The sequence below is a fragment of the Macrotis lagotis genome, chromosome 1 (genome assembly GCF_037893015.1).
Source record: "Macrotis lagotis isolate mMagLag1 chromosome 1, bilby.v1.9.chrom.fasta, whole genome shotgun sequence".
NCBI classification, from domain to species: domain Eukaryota; kingdom Metazoa; phylum Chordata; class Mammalia; order Peramelemorphia; family Peramelidae; genus Macrotis; species Macrotis lagotis.
Window position 1 is genome coordinate 857,718,755 of NC_133658.1, and position 16,321 is coordinate 857,735,075.

Below are 16,321 nucleotides of genomic sequence, written 5' to 3' on the forward strand. Positions count from 1 at the left end.
AAAAAAAATAAAATAAGAGGTAAAAGATATCCCAAAATAATCCTTATTGGAAGTCTTGACTTTTTGAATAAATATATATTAACTTTCCAAGTTTTGTCCTAATTAGGGACAAACATCACCAGAGGTTTTGCCTTAAGAAATAGCAACAGAATTAGGTTAACAAGCATATTTAATGCTATTTCTCTAAGTTGAGTCTTTCCACTAGTGTATGGAAAAGGAGGCCTAGCCAGAGAGCTAGATTCCACCAGGACCAATGAGCATCTACCCTAGACTTAAATAGCATTATTCACTGGGAAGTATTATCTGAAACATCACATCTGACTCATCCAATTAAAGAAAAGTATGGCCCCCTATGTAGGAATGGGGGGCTGACCAGGTAAGGAAGAGGCTGAGGATCAACTTAGGAAGAGGCAGGGAAGGAGCTATTTTACAATTAAGGGAGTTATCTCTAAGCATCCTTTTCAATTGTTAATTAACTTGATTAAATATCTAAGTGAAAGGAGCCTCACTCATCCTTTTCCTCACTGATATGATCAAAAAGAGGCTTTCTGAAATAGGAGAATTTCCAGTCACTTTTTACAGAAATATGTTTAAAACTTTTGATAAATCTAAAATTATAATAATTTTTTAACAAATGGACCATACTTCACTGAATGAATATTGTAGTTTTATTTTTGGTATTGCCGCTTTCAAGGTAGTTTCTTTATAATATTTTGTATTTATTCTAATGATGCTACTATTATTTAAAACATTTTGCAACTACAACTTGCAAATTGACTTCAAGTCCCATGGTAGATCTTTTGAATATCCTCTGTTGTTACCAAAGAGAGACACTGTGGGTCATTTCAGTGAGGTAATTACCAACTTTCTGAATAAGGGAGGGAAGAAAGGCTTAGACTTTAATTTACAGGTTGCAGAAAAGTTTATAATCTATTACAAAAATTCACAAGTTAGGGTCTTTGGAGTTGCAGCAAGATGGTAAGTTTTAGTATTGACTTAAAGTACAAACTGATTACCAGAAGCTGAGGGAAAGATGTTTGTCTTTTATACTCGAAGCAGACCACAACATCAGGGAGGTGATGCCATGACCAGGACATGAATTGGATATGGGGGGGGGGGGGGGCTGTGCTAAGTCAAGAGACTCACTTTCTCCTCCAGAGCATCTGATTCCAGTGACCAGATATGAATTAGGATGACTGGAAATCGTCATAAATGTGAGGTAATCAGGATAAAGTGACTTGCCCAAGCCTTACAGCTAAGTAAGCTGAGGTTGGATTCCAACTCCAGTCCTCCTGACTCCAAGGCCAGTGATAGATTCACTGTACCACCCTAGCTGCCCTTGAGGGAAAGAAGGGCTTATGAAGGCAGGAAATCACTGATCCCTAATGAGGGAGAGTAGTCATAGGGGAATGAAGTTTAGGTATTTTAATTATGTAAGAGTGCTGGGAGAGAATAACAAAGAGAATAATCAAGTTAAAGAGGGTGAGTTTCTAGGCAGATAGTAATTTCCAAGGAGATAGTCAAGTTAAAAGGAGAAAAAACTGGGAGAGTAGTAAAGACAGTTAAGAAAGGAGGATTGCCATGGATCTAGCTGCATAGAGCTGGAATCACCTGGAACCTTTTCATTTGTCCAAGCAGCATGGAGGCTGGAGCACAAGGATCCAGCTTGGAGAAACAAAGAGGAAAGGGAAGGGGGCAGCCCAGCCAAGAGCCACGTAGCAAAGAGCCCCTTGAAGAGGTGATGACTCCTTAAATACTTTCTGTGATGGGAAGAGCAAGGGCAGGGCAAATAGTACTGCACAGAAGACATAGTAGTAGTAAGACCCAGTGACACTCAGGGCAGGAGAACATGATGTAGGCAGAGACCTACTACTCTAAGTCTTAACCAGGAAAGGAGATGGTGACTCCTTGCACTTCTGAAGGGTATCCAATAGGGAAGGTAGGAATAGAAGGTATAAAGACTTGGCCCACTCCCATTAGGACATGAATGAGCTGAATGGTTAGAGTGGAGCAAGGATTCTGCATTCCCTCCTCAAGTGGTGAGTATGGGGGTGAGATCAGCATCTTGCCAGGACAAGAAAAGAGAAAGTTTTGGCAGCAAAGTTGATGGGAAGCATTTCCTGAAGTACTTGCTTCTTGTTGGGCACACTAGATAATATTGTCATTAATATGTAGCTTTGGCTATCTACCATGTTATGTCAGCCCAGACAGCCTTCAAGGTCTGAGCATGGGTATAAAAGATTTGAAGTGAACAGAATTCAACTTTGGACTGGTTTAACCAGTCATCTTGGTGATATGCTATCCTGTGTTTGAGATGCTACTTAAAACTATGTTTGGAGTGGCATTCATTGAAGTAGAATGATATGCTATGGAGAAACAAATGTTACATATAGGTTGATGACCAGGATAGTTGAAAAGTTTAGGAAAAACTGGGAGCCTTGACTGGATGGAAGGTAGGAGGGAAAACTATAGAGCCAGAAAATGAATTAAGGGAACAGGTGAGTAGCTAACTTCAGTGAGGTTAGAAGGTCTTTGACAGATGATAATATGAATTATTATAGTCAGATGCCCTTAAACAGATTTACTTACTCTGGGGAAGGAGTCTGTCAAACCAGCCTGATGGAATAGGCCAATACTTTCTCTAACAGTTTACTGGGGTATCGCTGTACATGCTGCAGCTTCTTATAGCCACAAGTGAGAGTTAGGAGGCTCAGGTGACCATTAAAGGACTTGGCAGCCCCCACACCAGAGATGTGTTCAAGGAAGACTAGAAGCATGCACAGTGGCCATATCCTGATAAACCATTTTGGCCAATGGGCTAAATCAGGTTGAGTATAACCAAGAGTCTCAAATTCATTGGTGAGTTGGGGGGAGGTGTCTTCCCCAAGCATGAGAGATCTTCCATGAGTGGATGAAAACAATTCATTCCAATAACCATGAAGAAAGCTAAAGCAGATGGTGTAGAAGGATTAGAGTTTAGTTATACATCCAAGGCACCAGGGTCATCCACTGCATCTAGAGTCATCACTAGTTGTCTTGACTCTGTCCTGCCACTGTGATGACTCTAGAAGAGAGAATGAGGCTGATAACTTCATGCAACACTGCCTCACTCAATCCAATTTATACACAAATCAAAAGACATCACCCATACATTTTGATACTTTGGCCTTTCTCAAAGTCCTGTGGCAAGAGGCAAGTGACAAAGCAATAGGAGCTGTAGTTACAATCCTGCATATGGATCCAGGTCATAGAGTTGTCTCTTCACTGGAAGCAGCCATGGGACTTGGCAGCCCCCTGGGATGTCTGAGAAGTCTTTTAAGGATCAAATTGCTAATATCCTGATATGAGGAAGGAGCTAGAAAAATTGCCCTGAAAATTGCTTAACCAACCTTGGCAGGTGGGGATCTCACTCTGTGGTCAAAACACAAAACAATGTATAAAAACTTCTTCAAAGAAGATTTAATTTAGGGTGGCTAGGTAGCACAGTGGATAGAGCACCAGCCCTAGAGTCAGGAGTAACTGAGTTCAAATCTGGCCTCAGACACTTAATAATTACCTAGCTGTGTGGTCTTGGGCAAGCCACATAACCCCATTGTCTTGCAAAAACCTTTAAAATAAAAAGGATTTAATTCACCATCAGTGCATGGAACATGCAAACATGCATATATAATACAAGATCCAATAGACTTGAAAGACAAATAGCCCTTGTCGTGAGGGAATGCAGAAGGTATAATATCCAAATAGCAGCCCTGAGTGAAACAAGGCTGGCACATGAAGGGCAGCTTACTGTAGCTAGAGCTGGGTACATGCTTTTTTCTGGAATGGCCACAGTGAAGGTGAAGCTGGGGTCGGTTCTGCATCAAAACTAATCTAGTCAGCATTCTTGAATGCCTACAAAAAGGAGTAAATGACAAGTTCATGACAATGAGTTTGCCACTTCCATAAAAATGCCATGCCACCTTCTTCAGTGCCCATGCTCCCACCATGATGAACCCTAATGAAGACAAAGAAAAATTTTATGAAAACCTGGAGACCCTTATCATCAGTGTGCCAAAAGAGTATAAGCTTATAATTCTGGATGATTTTAATGCTAGAGTAGGCTCAGGCCACCAGTCATGGCAGGAAGTCCTTGGGAGGAATGGAGTTGGAGCAACTCCAACAACAGTGATCACCTGCTACTGAAGACTTGTGCCTCTCATGTACCTATCATAACAAACACTGTCTTCCATTTACCTAAATGTAATAAAACTTCATGGATGCATCCTTGTAGCAAACATTGACATCCATTGGCTATGTGATTGTAAGGAGAAGAGACAGACAAGATATGAGAGTGACAAAGGTCATGTATGGTACAGAGTGCTGGACTGATCACAGACTCATCCTCTCTGAGCTTAATATTTTCAATCAACCAAAGTTGCAGCCCCAAAGCAAAGTAGCTGTCAGAAGAATTAATGTTAAGAGATTAGAGTATCTCTCTGAGCTGGAACAGTTTGTTACTAATTGAAGGGAAAGTTGAACCAACATACTGTTGGCAACAGTAGAGCAGAAAACGAGTGGGCAGCTTTCAGAGGTCTGGTGTGCAGCCCTGCATTTGCCCATTTGGATCAGAACACTCAACATCAAGACTGGTTTGATGAAAATGATTGGGAAATAGAGAAGCTGCTAAATAAGGAAAACCCCACAAGGTTTACCAGCAGAACAGTTCATTCACTTATAATAGTTGCAAAAATGATTTCCATCTTCCTATATTCCTTCTAATCTTAGTTGCAGTGGTTTTATTTTTAATTTAATAGAGTTGAAATTTTTCATTTTGTAATTTATTATGTTCTCTATCTCTTTTTTGGTCATAAATTTCTCCCATTCCGTAGATCTGACAGATAGACTGTTCCCTATTTGGCTCATGGTATCATCTTTTATGTCTAAATATTACACCTTATCTTGGTGTAGGGTGTGAGATTTTGTTCTATGCCTAATTTTGCCTTACTATTTTCCAGTTTTTCCAGCAATGTTTATCAAGTAGTAAGATCTTATTCTAGAAGCTAAAGCCTCTGGGTTTATCACTAGTATATTACTATAGGGGCGGCTAGGTGGCGCAGTGGATAGAGCACTGGCCCTGGAGTCAGGAGTACCTGAGTTCAAATCCAGCCTCAGACATTCTATAGTTACCTAGCTGTGTGGCCTTGGGCAAGCCACTTAACCCCATTTGCCTTGCAAAAATCCTAAAAAAAAAAATAGTATATTACTATAGTCAGTTTTAATTTTTCATTTGCATCTAAGCTATTCCACTGTTCTGCTTCTCTGTTTCTTAGCTTATCAGTCAGTTTTGATAACTATTTTAGATCTGTTACAATTGGGCCACCTTTCTTCATATTTTTTCATTAATTCCCTTGATAATCTTGACCTTTTGTTCCTCCAGATGAATTTTGTTACTATTTTTTCTAGCTCTTCAAAATGATTTTTTGGTAGTTTGATTGATATGGCATTTAGTAAGTAATTTAATAAATTTAATAAAAATTTAATAAAAAAACTATCACTTTTGTTATATTAGCTCAGCCTAATCATGAGCAATTGAAATTTTTCAATTTTTTAGATCTGACTTTATTTGTGTGCAGTGTTTTTTATTTGTGTTCATATAGTTTATGGATTTGTCTTGGAGGGTAGATTCACAGGGATTTTATGTTATCTACAGTTACTTTAAATAGAATTTCTCTTTCTATCTCTTGCTTTTGGGTTTTGTTGGTAATATTCAGACAACTTAAGTTCAGGCAATTTCTCAGTTCCCCAGTATACTTCTTGAATTTTGGCTCTCTAAATTTTGGCAGAATTTTCTTGCCTTTGGCTCCTCTCTTAGCCCCTTGCCTATTGCTATTTCTAATTAAATTTAATTCAATAAGCCTTTATTAAATGATTACTTTGTATAAGACATTGTGCCAGGGGAGATAAAGGAATAAAAATTTGAAACACAGTCCATATGCTCAAAGTGATTGTAATTTATTTTGTAAACATTCTGGTTACTGACTTTCAATTAGTCTTTTTTTGTCTCAACTTCAGCTTCATCTTCCCCTGAGACCAATGTCTTTGTCTTTGCTTGGGTATTTTCTTGATTAACAAGGATGATCTTGTCTGAGGCAGGGCATATCAGAAGGTGGGTCTTCTGAGGTGATTGATTGATCTGCTAGCGTTAGAACTCTGGTTTCTGTAGTATTATTCTGCCAATTTGTTTCATTGCTTTGGGTTATAGAAAATTTTTAAGCATAAATTTACTAAAAACAAATAGTGCTAGCAAACCTAATATTGATTAAGCAATTTAAAAGTGCTATAGTTCACATAAACTGATCCTGAGTGAAGTGAACAGAACCAGGAGAACATCATAAGAACAACAACATTATGTGATGATCAACTATGATAGACTTTTGCTCTTCTCAGCAATATGTAATCAAAGATAATTCCAAAAGATTTATAATGGAAAATGTCATCTAATTTAGAGAAAGAACTATGGAGTCTATGCAGATAAAAGCATAATATTTTCAATTTTTAAAAATTTATTTTGGGGGTGGCTAGGTAGCACAATGGATAGAGCACCGGCCTTGGAGTCAGGAGTACCTGGGTTCAAATCCAACCTTAGACACTTAATAATTACCTAGCCATGTGGCCTTGGGCAAGCCACTTAACCCCATTGCCTTGAAAAATCTAAAAAAAAAAATTTTATTTTGCTTTCTCATGGTTTTTCCCTTTTGTTCTGATTCTTCTTTGACTAATATGGGAATATGTTTAAACATGATTGGGCATATATTACCTATATCAGATTACTTGCTTCTTTGGGGAAGGGGAGGAAAGAAAGGGAGGGAAAAAATTTTTATGAAAATGAATGTTAAAAACTATCTTTACATGTAATTGAAAAAAAATTTTAAATCTAAAAAAAAATCCCTAAATAAAAATTCTAGATTTGTTTGATTTGAATAATAATAGGTGTTAATCTCCATTGATTTTGTGTCCCTTGAAAGTGGCTTGACCACCAGCAGTTCTCTATGTCTTTCATAAGGAACTTAATAAATATTTGACGACTGACTGATTACTTCCATATATTATAGTAATTCTCCATTAAAGTCATCTTGCAAAAGAAATAGTCTTAGTCATATTACTGTATATATGAGAACATGACTTCCTCTACAATATAGATGCCTTCTTCATTATGAATTGTTTGTGAACATCTAGGTAGATCAAGATGAAGATAAAGGAAAACATCTTATGACTTCAATGAATATCGCATTTATTTCCAATGTCCAGTGGACATTGTCCAGTGGGATTATTTAGAGGTGTGAGCAGATTGGTTAAAAGCATTATCAGACATGAATACCTGGACATGAAATTGTAAATCGTGCCCTAGGAAACTTAGGAACCTTTGTAGGCTGTTGGTCAGGGAAGAGAATGAGGGGTTCCTAATCTTGGTGTGATCTTTTAATTTACATAAGTCTATTCCTGCTTTTTGAACCAGTAGGTGTCTTACAAATTGCTTCAAGTTAACAAGTTGCTCTACAGGAGCTTCCCCAGTAGAGAGCTTCAGACACCTCAGGAGAAGATGCTGTCCCAGGCTGCTGAGGAGTTGGCAGGATATGAAGACAACAAGCTGGCTTACTCAGAGTTAAAATCTATCCCTGGAGTCATCTAGCATCTAGAACCCCTAGACATTTTCACTACATGGGCAGAAGATCCCCTCAGAGCTCCTGGAGCAGTTGTTCACAGGTTTCCTCTCTTGGGAATTTTCCATGTACCAGGGCAACTTGAGTATCATGGTGTCCAACCTAGCAAGACGGACTGACCCTGGGCTCTCAGTACCTTAATGGAAATAACTTCCTATTGGATAGTATGGTGGGGTTTCTTTAGGAGCTCAAGGAGACTTTTGACCTTTCTTGCCCTAGGGCTGAAAATGTGAATCAGTATGTATGCTGGTTCCAGCTGAAACATGAGACTTAGGTTATATCAGATTCTTCCCGAGTCTAAATCAGGTAAATTCCCTCATTCTGAAAGATTAATTTTTGCAACACTTAGCTATATTCATAGAATTAGCCAGGGAGCACATGACCACCCATATGCCCACAATAGTGTGATGGCATGGATAGGGCTCTAGACTTGGCATCAGAAAAATGGGTGGGGGGTGGCTAGGTGGCGTAGTGGATAAAACACCAGCCCTGGAGTCAGGAGTACCTGGGTCCAAATCCGGTCTCAGACACTTAATAATTACCTAGCTGTGTGGCCTTGGGCAAGCCACTTAACCCCCTTTCCCTTGCAAAAACCTAAAAAAAAAAATGGGTGGCTTCAAACTCTACATTTGGACAAATCATCTAACCTCTTTGTGCCTCTTTTTCCTTATGTGTAAAATGAGGGAATTGGAGTTGGGTCTTTTCCATCTCTAAATCTGTGACTCCTATAATTATAGGTCAAGAACCATAATAGATCAATAAGAAGTCCACAATGGATGCCCACTTCTACACAAAGTCTACAGCAGATCATCAACTTGGAGAGGTGTTAATATTGCAGTTTTTCCACAGAAGCATATCAGAAGTTTCCCAAAATAATTTAAAGAACCCTTCAATATTAACTAATAGAGGGACAGCCTTGTGGAGAAGGGATGGTCCCTAGAAGGTGCTATCTGATTTTACCTCACAAAGCCCACTTTGGTCAAGGATATGAAGAACTCCCATAGGTGAAGGTGCAGAAATAGTTTTATTTGCCAAAGAAACTCCTGGGGATTCTCTGCTAGCCCTGCAAACTAACTTGTGAAACATTCTGATGATTAAGGAGGTCATTTTCAAGAACTTCCAGAGCTATCCAGTTTTTTTTTTTCACATTCCTTTTTAACTTGTCTAGAAGATGACAGTTTTCTTTGTGATTTGGCTAATTTGTGGCTCAGTACACCTTGTTTTTTACCTTTGGATTCTTTTTTTTTCCTTCTGGGAATATCAGATAAGCATTGAATAAATGTTTACTATGTGTGAGATTCTGGGGCAACACAAAGACAAAAATAGAACAGTCCTTGCCCATGGGAGACAACATATGCATATGTAGTTATGTTCAAAACAAATAGAAGCTAATTTTTTGGGGGGAGGGCGAGGAGTGTAGGATGAGAAAGAAATACTTGAGTTGAGCTTTGAAGGAATCTAAGTTTTCTAAGAGACGGAAGGAGTACATTCTCATGATTCGTGAGGGTGGGGTGAGGAGAGGGGGGTAGTCCTTTGCAAAGTCAGGAAGAGATAAAAATAAGAAATGACATGTGTGAAGAATTACTACAAAGCCAGCTTGGCTGGAAAAGTAGTGAGATGAGAACAAGAATAATGACAAGAGATCTGCCGTTGGCAGGACAAAGAGGATGTATTTGTCTTCTTGTCATGTCCCACTTCCCTATGGGGAGGAAAGGAGGACCAAGTCAAAGTGTGCCCAAGATTAATAGACATCCTTAAATCTATATAGTGCCTTATCTAAGACCTCAGAAATCTTTTAGAAGATCCAGGGTGTTTCAGAGGAAGTCAAGTCAGTAAACATTTGTTGAGATCTTATTATATACTAGACATAGCCTTAAGCACTGGAACACAAAAAAAAGGCAAAAATAGTCCATGTCTCAAGGATTTAAGCAAACCACTTAGTGTATGAGTAATTAAAGGCAGGATAAATTAGAGGTAATCCCAGAGAGAAGGCACTAATTAGCATTAAGAGGAACTGGGAAGATGAGACTGAAGCAGAGGGAAGAGGAGAGTATTCCAGGCATGGAGGAAAGCTAATGAAATCCCTTGGAGTCAGGAGATGGGCTGCTGGGTTGGGGGAGCAGCAAGGAAGCTAGTGTCATTGGATAAAGAGTATGTAGAAGAAAAATGTGGTCTGGGAGTTTGAGGATTTAGGGGTTCAAAAATCCTATACAGTCTCTATAGCACCAAGTTTGAGAGAACCACACTGAACACAGTGTTTCAGAACACAATGACTTCCCCAAGTCATGGGCAGTATGAACACAAAGTAGTGTATGTTGTAACCGACAATGTATTTAATTTTGTGGTGATCCTATGCCAGCCACCACCTCAACCTTTGCCAACTGTAGGTTATACAGTTAGACAAAGGTGAATAATGAAAACGATGATGCTGTTTTTTCTGAAGGTAATTCTAGAAGAGTTCTGAACATGTTTCAAGTAATGGCACTATCAGGAAAAAAATGAATAAACTCCTTATTTGTAATATCATTTTGATCATGAATCTATAATTAGGGAAATTCAGAACTGTTTGAACCAGGTCTAAAATGGGTTAAGAAATGGAAGTACTGTAAACTTAAGAAGGATGAGAAATGGGAGGGTCTTCAGTGGAATTACTTGGAAATTTGAACTTGGTCCTCTTCTTGTGAATATTTTTGCCAGTGACCTGGCTGAGGACATAGATGAAATGGTTATAAAACTTGCAAGTGAAATAAGTCTATGAGGGATTAACTATCACTTTGGATTTCATAATCCAGATCCAAAAATATCTGCACAGGCTACAACAATGTTTTTTTTTTAAATAGTCATGGGAGAGGTATGGTTAAAAAATTGTTCATGTGAAAAGAACTCTGGGAATTTTAGTGAACCTGATGTGAATCAGCAATGTGTCATAACAGCCTCCTTCAGTATTTTAAAAGAGTTCTTATTTTATTTGGGGTATGATCTGACCTGTTGATAAGAATTTCAGCTTTTTTTTTTAATTTATCAGTAAATGACCCTCAAAAATTGCTGGGGCTGAAACATTTTTTACTTTACAATCAATAGTTAAGCCTTCCCAAAATCAGCTAGTCTAGTTCTCAGACAACAACAATCTGTCCGGCTTTTGTAGGTTTTTCTGGGGCTTGTGCTTCCCTGGCCTAGCCTTCCAGAGTCATCGGTATCATAATGAGACATTAGAATATTATTTTAATGGTCCTAGTCTCTATTAATTAGCTTAATGGCTCAGAGATTTAATTAAATAATTTTAGATAGAAATAATAGAAGCAGTGTCCAGATATTCAATTCAGCTCCATAAGCATTCATTATAGATCTGTTGTATACATGGTGCTGTGCTGGGTTTGGGAGAGCACAAAGAATGGGAGAGCACAGCCCTTCACAGGGAACTTTCTAGTCTAATAGAGGAATTCACATGCTAGTAATTAAGCTCATATCAATGTATTTGCTCTGTTCAGACCATCTATAGAACACTGCATTCTCTTTTGGTGCCATCTTTTTTTATTAAAGATATTATATGAGTTTTACAATTCCCCCCCAATCCTACTTCCCTTCCCCACCCCCAATATGTCACTCTTTAATTTGTTTCCATGTTGTACATTGATTAAAATTGAGTGTGACGAGACAGGAATCATATCCTTAAGAGTTGGTCCCATCTTTTAAGAAGGGCATTAACAGGGGCAGCTAGGTGGTGCAGTGGATAAAGCACCAGCCCTGGAGTCAAAAGTACCTGGGTTCAAATCCGGTCTCAGACACTTAATAATTGCCTAGCTGTGTGGCCTTGGGCAAGCCACTTAACCCCATTTGCCCTGCAAAAACCTTTAAAAAAAAAAAGGGGCATTAACAAGCTGGGGGCCTGACTAGAGGAGGATGACCAGAATTGTGAGGGGCTCTGGTGCCATGAACAACCAAAGGGTCCTGTGCATGTTTAGACTGCCTTGGTGACTATGGCATTCTCTTACTAAAAACCTTTGATGGACCCTGTAGCCTCCAGTGTACTGGGGCCCTGTAGCAGTACACTCCAGCTTACTCTGTAGGCTCATCAGGTTACTCAACAAGCACAGACTGTGTCAGGTTCTAGCCTAATTGAGGTGGGGTGAATAATGAAAAGTAAGGTGAGATATATGTGCATACATAAATATATCATACATGTAGACTAGATGGAGGGAGGAACTTTTTTCCATCCCCTTGTTGTTAGTACTCTTTGCCTCAAATTCCTTCTATTTATTTATCTGTGTATGTATTATAGTTTTCAATAGAATGTCAACTCCTTGAGAGTTGAAACTTTTTAATCTATCCCCTACTTGGGTATTATATTTAATTCTTAATAATCATTATGTGCTTATTGAATTGAAAAGAGAAGGGGGGGGGGACAGAAAGTAATTAAAGGATTTAAAGCGAGTTCTGCTTGGTTCCAGATAGGAGCAATGGGGGAGAAAGATTTGAGATGGATTAAAGGTCAATTTTCTAGTAAATCATAACTTTCCAAAGAACAGTACTGTCTTGGGAAACAGTGGATCCCCTTTTTCTTTTTTTTTTTAGGTTTTTCTTTTTTTTGCAAGGCAGTGGGGTTAAGTGACTTGCCCAAGGCCACACAGCTAGGTAATTAGTAAATGTCTGAGGCTGGATTTGAATTCAGGTCCTCCTGACTCCAGGGCCGGTGCTCTATCCACTGCGCCACCTAGCCACCCTGATACTCATTTTTCTGAAGATATCCCAGTATAGACTGAATCTCTTTGTTCTATATGCAAAAATGGTTTTCATTTACATACATTTTTCTTCATTCCCTTTACAGACTACTGAGCACTGATAGAAGGAATATTGTACAATGAAAGTAGATTTACTTTTTCTTTCTGTATTGTGTCTGTATTTCAGCCCCCTGATGAAGAACTGGACAAAATGAAAACAGTACAAGGGAACCTTGAGAAGAATGTGGAAGAAGAAACACCTGGAAGGTTGCAGGAGGCACTTGAAGAGATCTGTAGACTCACCAAAAAACTAGATACAAAGGAAAAAGATCACAATAAACTCAGTAAGTTTGGGAATTATTAAAAATTGTCATCTCTGATTGTTGTAATGAAACTTTGTTGAAATCATTTTCATTTTAAAATATCAAAATAATGAGGGAAAAGTGTCCTCTGATCAACTAAGAGAGCCTGGAGGCTGCCCAGGAGAACCTGTGTCATGGGAGGCCAAGCCCCTGATACTGCCATCCCCTATTACACTGGTCATCTCTTTGGGAACTATTAGAATGGGATTTGTCTCTTCCACCCACTGATTTCTGATTTTTGAAGCAGTTTAGTTCATTGGACTAAGCTTTTTTCTTTCCTAAATTGTTCTTAAAGTTTTCATACTTACAAAATGTCTCTATGAATCAAGGAATCTAATTTCAAAGTCTGTCATCATCTTTTATAGACAGATGTTACAAATCAGTTTTCTCTAGGCTTCTCTTTTGGACTAGATAATTTTTCCAGAATTTGGGGCTTTGATTTAACTTCATAAAATGCATTAAAGAATAATTCACAGGGCGGCCAGGTGGCACAGTGGATAGAGCACCGGCCTTGGAGTCAGGAGTACCTGGGTTCAAATCCGGCCTCAGACACTTAATAATAATTACCTAGCTGTGTGGCCTTGGGCAAGCCACTTAACCCCATTTGCCTTGCAAAAACCTAAAAAAAAAAAAAAAAAAAAAGAATAATTTACATTTTATGTCTCTGGGACAGACTCAGTGACTTTTAGGTAAGTCACAGCTTTGTTGCCTAGAGACAAGCTGCCATGTTCATGATCTTGCATTCAAGAAATATCCAGGTAGAGATTACTTTCCAGAACAATTTTAGCGCAGAAGAGAGAGAGCTGGATTCCCTTTCAAGGGAGTTCTCAGGATGGGGGGTTTAGGTAGATGCATGAGTACCTGTTAGTGGACTGGTGTGTCCTATCCAATGTAGAAATGGGACATAGAAAATTCAATCAGAAATAATGGAGCAAGTGACCGATTGAATATAGGGTTAGGAAAACCTGAATTCAAAAACTCTCTTGGGCAATCCATAGGCAAGACTCTGAATCTCTTACAGCCCCAATGGCCGCATCTGTAAAATGAAGATAAGAATAGTATTTATCTTACAGAGTTGTTGTGAGGATCAAATGCGATGACAGGCATAAAGTGCTTTTTAACTTTAAAGCATGTACAAGTGCTACTGTTATTAATATTAGCACTTTTCAATATTTAATAAATTACAAATGATTTATTTCTTCTTGTAATATTATCAATAATAAACTTAGCACCTACCTTCCAGGATTGTCTTGAGGATAATATTTGTAAAGCATATTGTAAACTTTAAGGAGTTATTGTGCTAGCTGTTATGATTTTGATAATTGCAACAATCTTTGACCTCTTGGTGACTTTGTGGGATCAACTAATGATTAGTATGTTTTTATAAAAACTGCTTTAAGATTTTTGCTTTTACATAGAAAAGAATAATTTCGATTTTCTTAGACAATTTATTTTTTATTTTTAGTTTCAGTTCCAAATTCTCTCCCTCTCTCTACCCCCTCTCTCATCTATTGATAGGGCAAGAAATATGATACTCATTATGTTTATGAAATCATGCAAAACATATTTCCACATTAGCTGTGTTGTGGGAGAAAAATAAGAAAAATTCTTTTTAAAATGTGCTAAATGTGCACTCAAAAGTCTTATCAGTTCTTTCAAAGTGGATAGTGTCTTTTATCATGAATTCTTAGATACTTTTTAAAAAAAATTTTTAATTTTTACTTTAAGGCAATGGGGTTAAGTGAAATGTCTGAATCTGGATTTGAACTCAAGTCCTCCTGACTCCAAGCTGGTGCTTTATCCTCTGCGCCACCCAGCTGCCCCCTTAGATACTTTTAAGCAACTAATACAAAGTTGTTTTTTTTAAACTACTAATTTTAAAAAATATTGATGTAAATTATTTATATTCATCTTTTGACACTGAAATTTGGTTTAGAATATATTTGTTACAAAACAGGTTTATATTAACAATTAAAGAGGAAGATAGTGGCTATGATTTGAGAATTTAGTTCCTGGGGATATCTGATTCTTAAAATCAGTGAAAGCTATTTCCTGAACTACTTGCCATTTTTTTTTTTGGTGGAACCTTAATTGATGATTTTTTTGCATTTTCAAAGTCTAAATACACTCTTATCGAGTTACTCTCCTTAGTTAGTGAAGACCTACCTTTCCCCATTTTGGACTTTATATAATCTTTCACTAGCATTTCTTATATGCACTTATCATGTATTATTTTGGGCCATTGTATATATGTGTGTATGTTTCTATAGACATACATGTAATATATAGATAGAGGTAGAGATATAGAGATAGAGATATATTTACCTTTAGCTATAACCTTAACCCATACTGGGCTATAAGCTCCTTCACGGAGCTATAGGGACTGTTTCTTAGTTACAAATACAATCAATCAATAAGCATTTTTTAAACTTTCACTGTATGCCAGTCATTATACTAAAGGCTATGGATAAAAAAGACAGAAGTGATGACTCCCCAGTCATCAAGGAGTTCACTGTATAGCCATCAACAAGAATCTATTAAATGCTTTCTATGAGCCAGGTACCACAGGGACAGGATAAGAGGGAGGGAATACAAAAAAGGGCAAAAATAATCCCAGTCATTAAGGCACTTACATCATAATGCAGAAAGACAACTTGCACTCCTAGAAATGCATGCAAAATGATAGGGAGGTGGCTTTGAGAGAGTTGGCCCTGGCAGCTGGGGAGATCATGGAGAAGGTGTCTCAAGCTAATTCTTTTTTTTCTTTTAGTTTTTTTTGCAAGGCAGTGGGGTTAAGTGGCTTGCCCCAAGGCCACACAGCTAGGTAATTATTAAGTGTATGAGGTCAGATTTGAACCCAGGTACTCCTGACTCCAGAGCCAGTGCTCTATCCACTGCACCACCTGGCCACCCCTTCAAGCTAACTCTTGAAGACCACTAGGGATTTCTAGAGATGGACAAAGAGAGAGCCCACTCCAGCCATAGAGGACAGCCAGGGCAAAGGCCGGGAGACTATGTGGAAAGGAGAAAGGGAAAAGGAGGTGGAGAGATTTCAAACTGCCTCAAAACATTCTTAAATTAAATACCTAATGTATTTTATTTGTTTAGTCTTCAAAAGGAAAGTTTTAAAAGGTTTTTAGTTTTTTCAAAGTCACATTGTTCCTCCATGTTGAACCTTTTAATTAATGGCCCATGAAACTTTTTGTGAATATAATAGAAAATAAGCTTTCTATATCCCCCAAATTATGATCTTGCTTTGAAACATGTGAATGAATGAAGAAGCCTTTATTAATTAAACTTCTACAGTTATTAAGCTTTGTGCTAAATGCTATTGTATAACTGAAAACACTTCATGCTTGATATTATGTAACTCATATTCAAATGGAAAAAAAAGTACATGGGAGGGAGTTTGGTCTGGGTAGTCATGGAGAAGGCAAGTTATGACATAAGATGTCAACTTGCACTTTTTTCTTGAAGCAATTGGGGTGGGGGTAGAGTGGGAGAAAGCAGGTTGTACACTCCAGTGGCAAGCTGGCCTGAA

At 38.1% G+C, this 16,321-nt stretch overlaps 1 protein-coding gene across 10 annotated transcripts in view; it reads left to right on the forward strand.

Moving 5' to 3' along the window:
• LOC141508835 (peptidyl-prolyl cis-trans isomerase H) overlaps positions 1 to 16,321 on the forward strand; it is a 215,584-nt gene that overhangs the window by 18,776 nt on the left and 180,487 nt on the right. For all 10 annotated transcript variants that reach the window (XR_012474522.1, XM_074217810.1, XM_074217798.1 and 7 more), the window contains one exon: positions 12,606 to 12,762. Coding sequence is in view for 9 of the 10 variants with exons in the window: in XM_074217810.1 (XP_074073911.1) it covers positions 12,606 to 12,762 (157 nt within the window). In the remaining variant the exon portion in view is untranslated. The remainder of the gene's footprint in view (positions 1 to 12,605; positions 12,763 to 16,321) is intronic.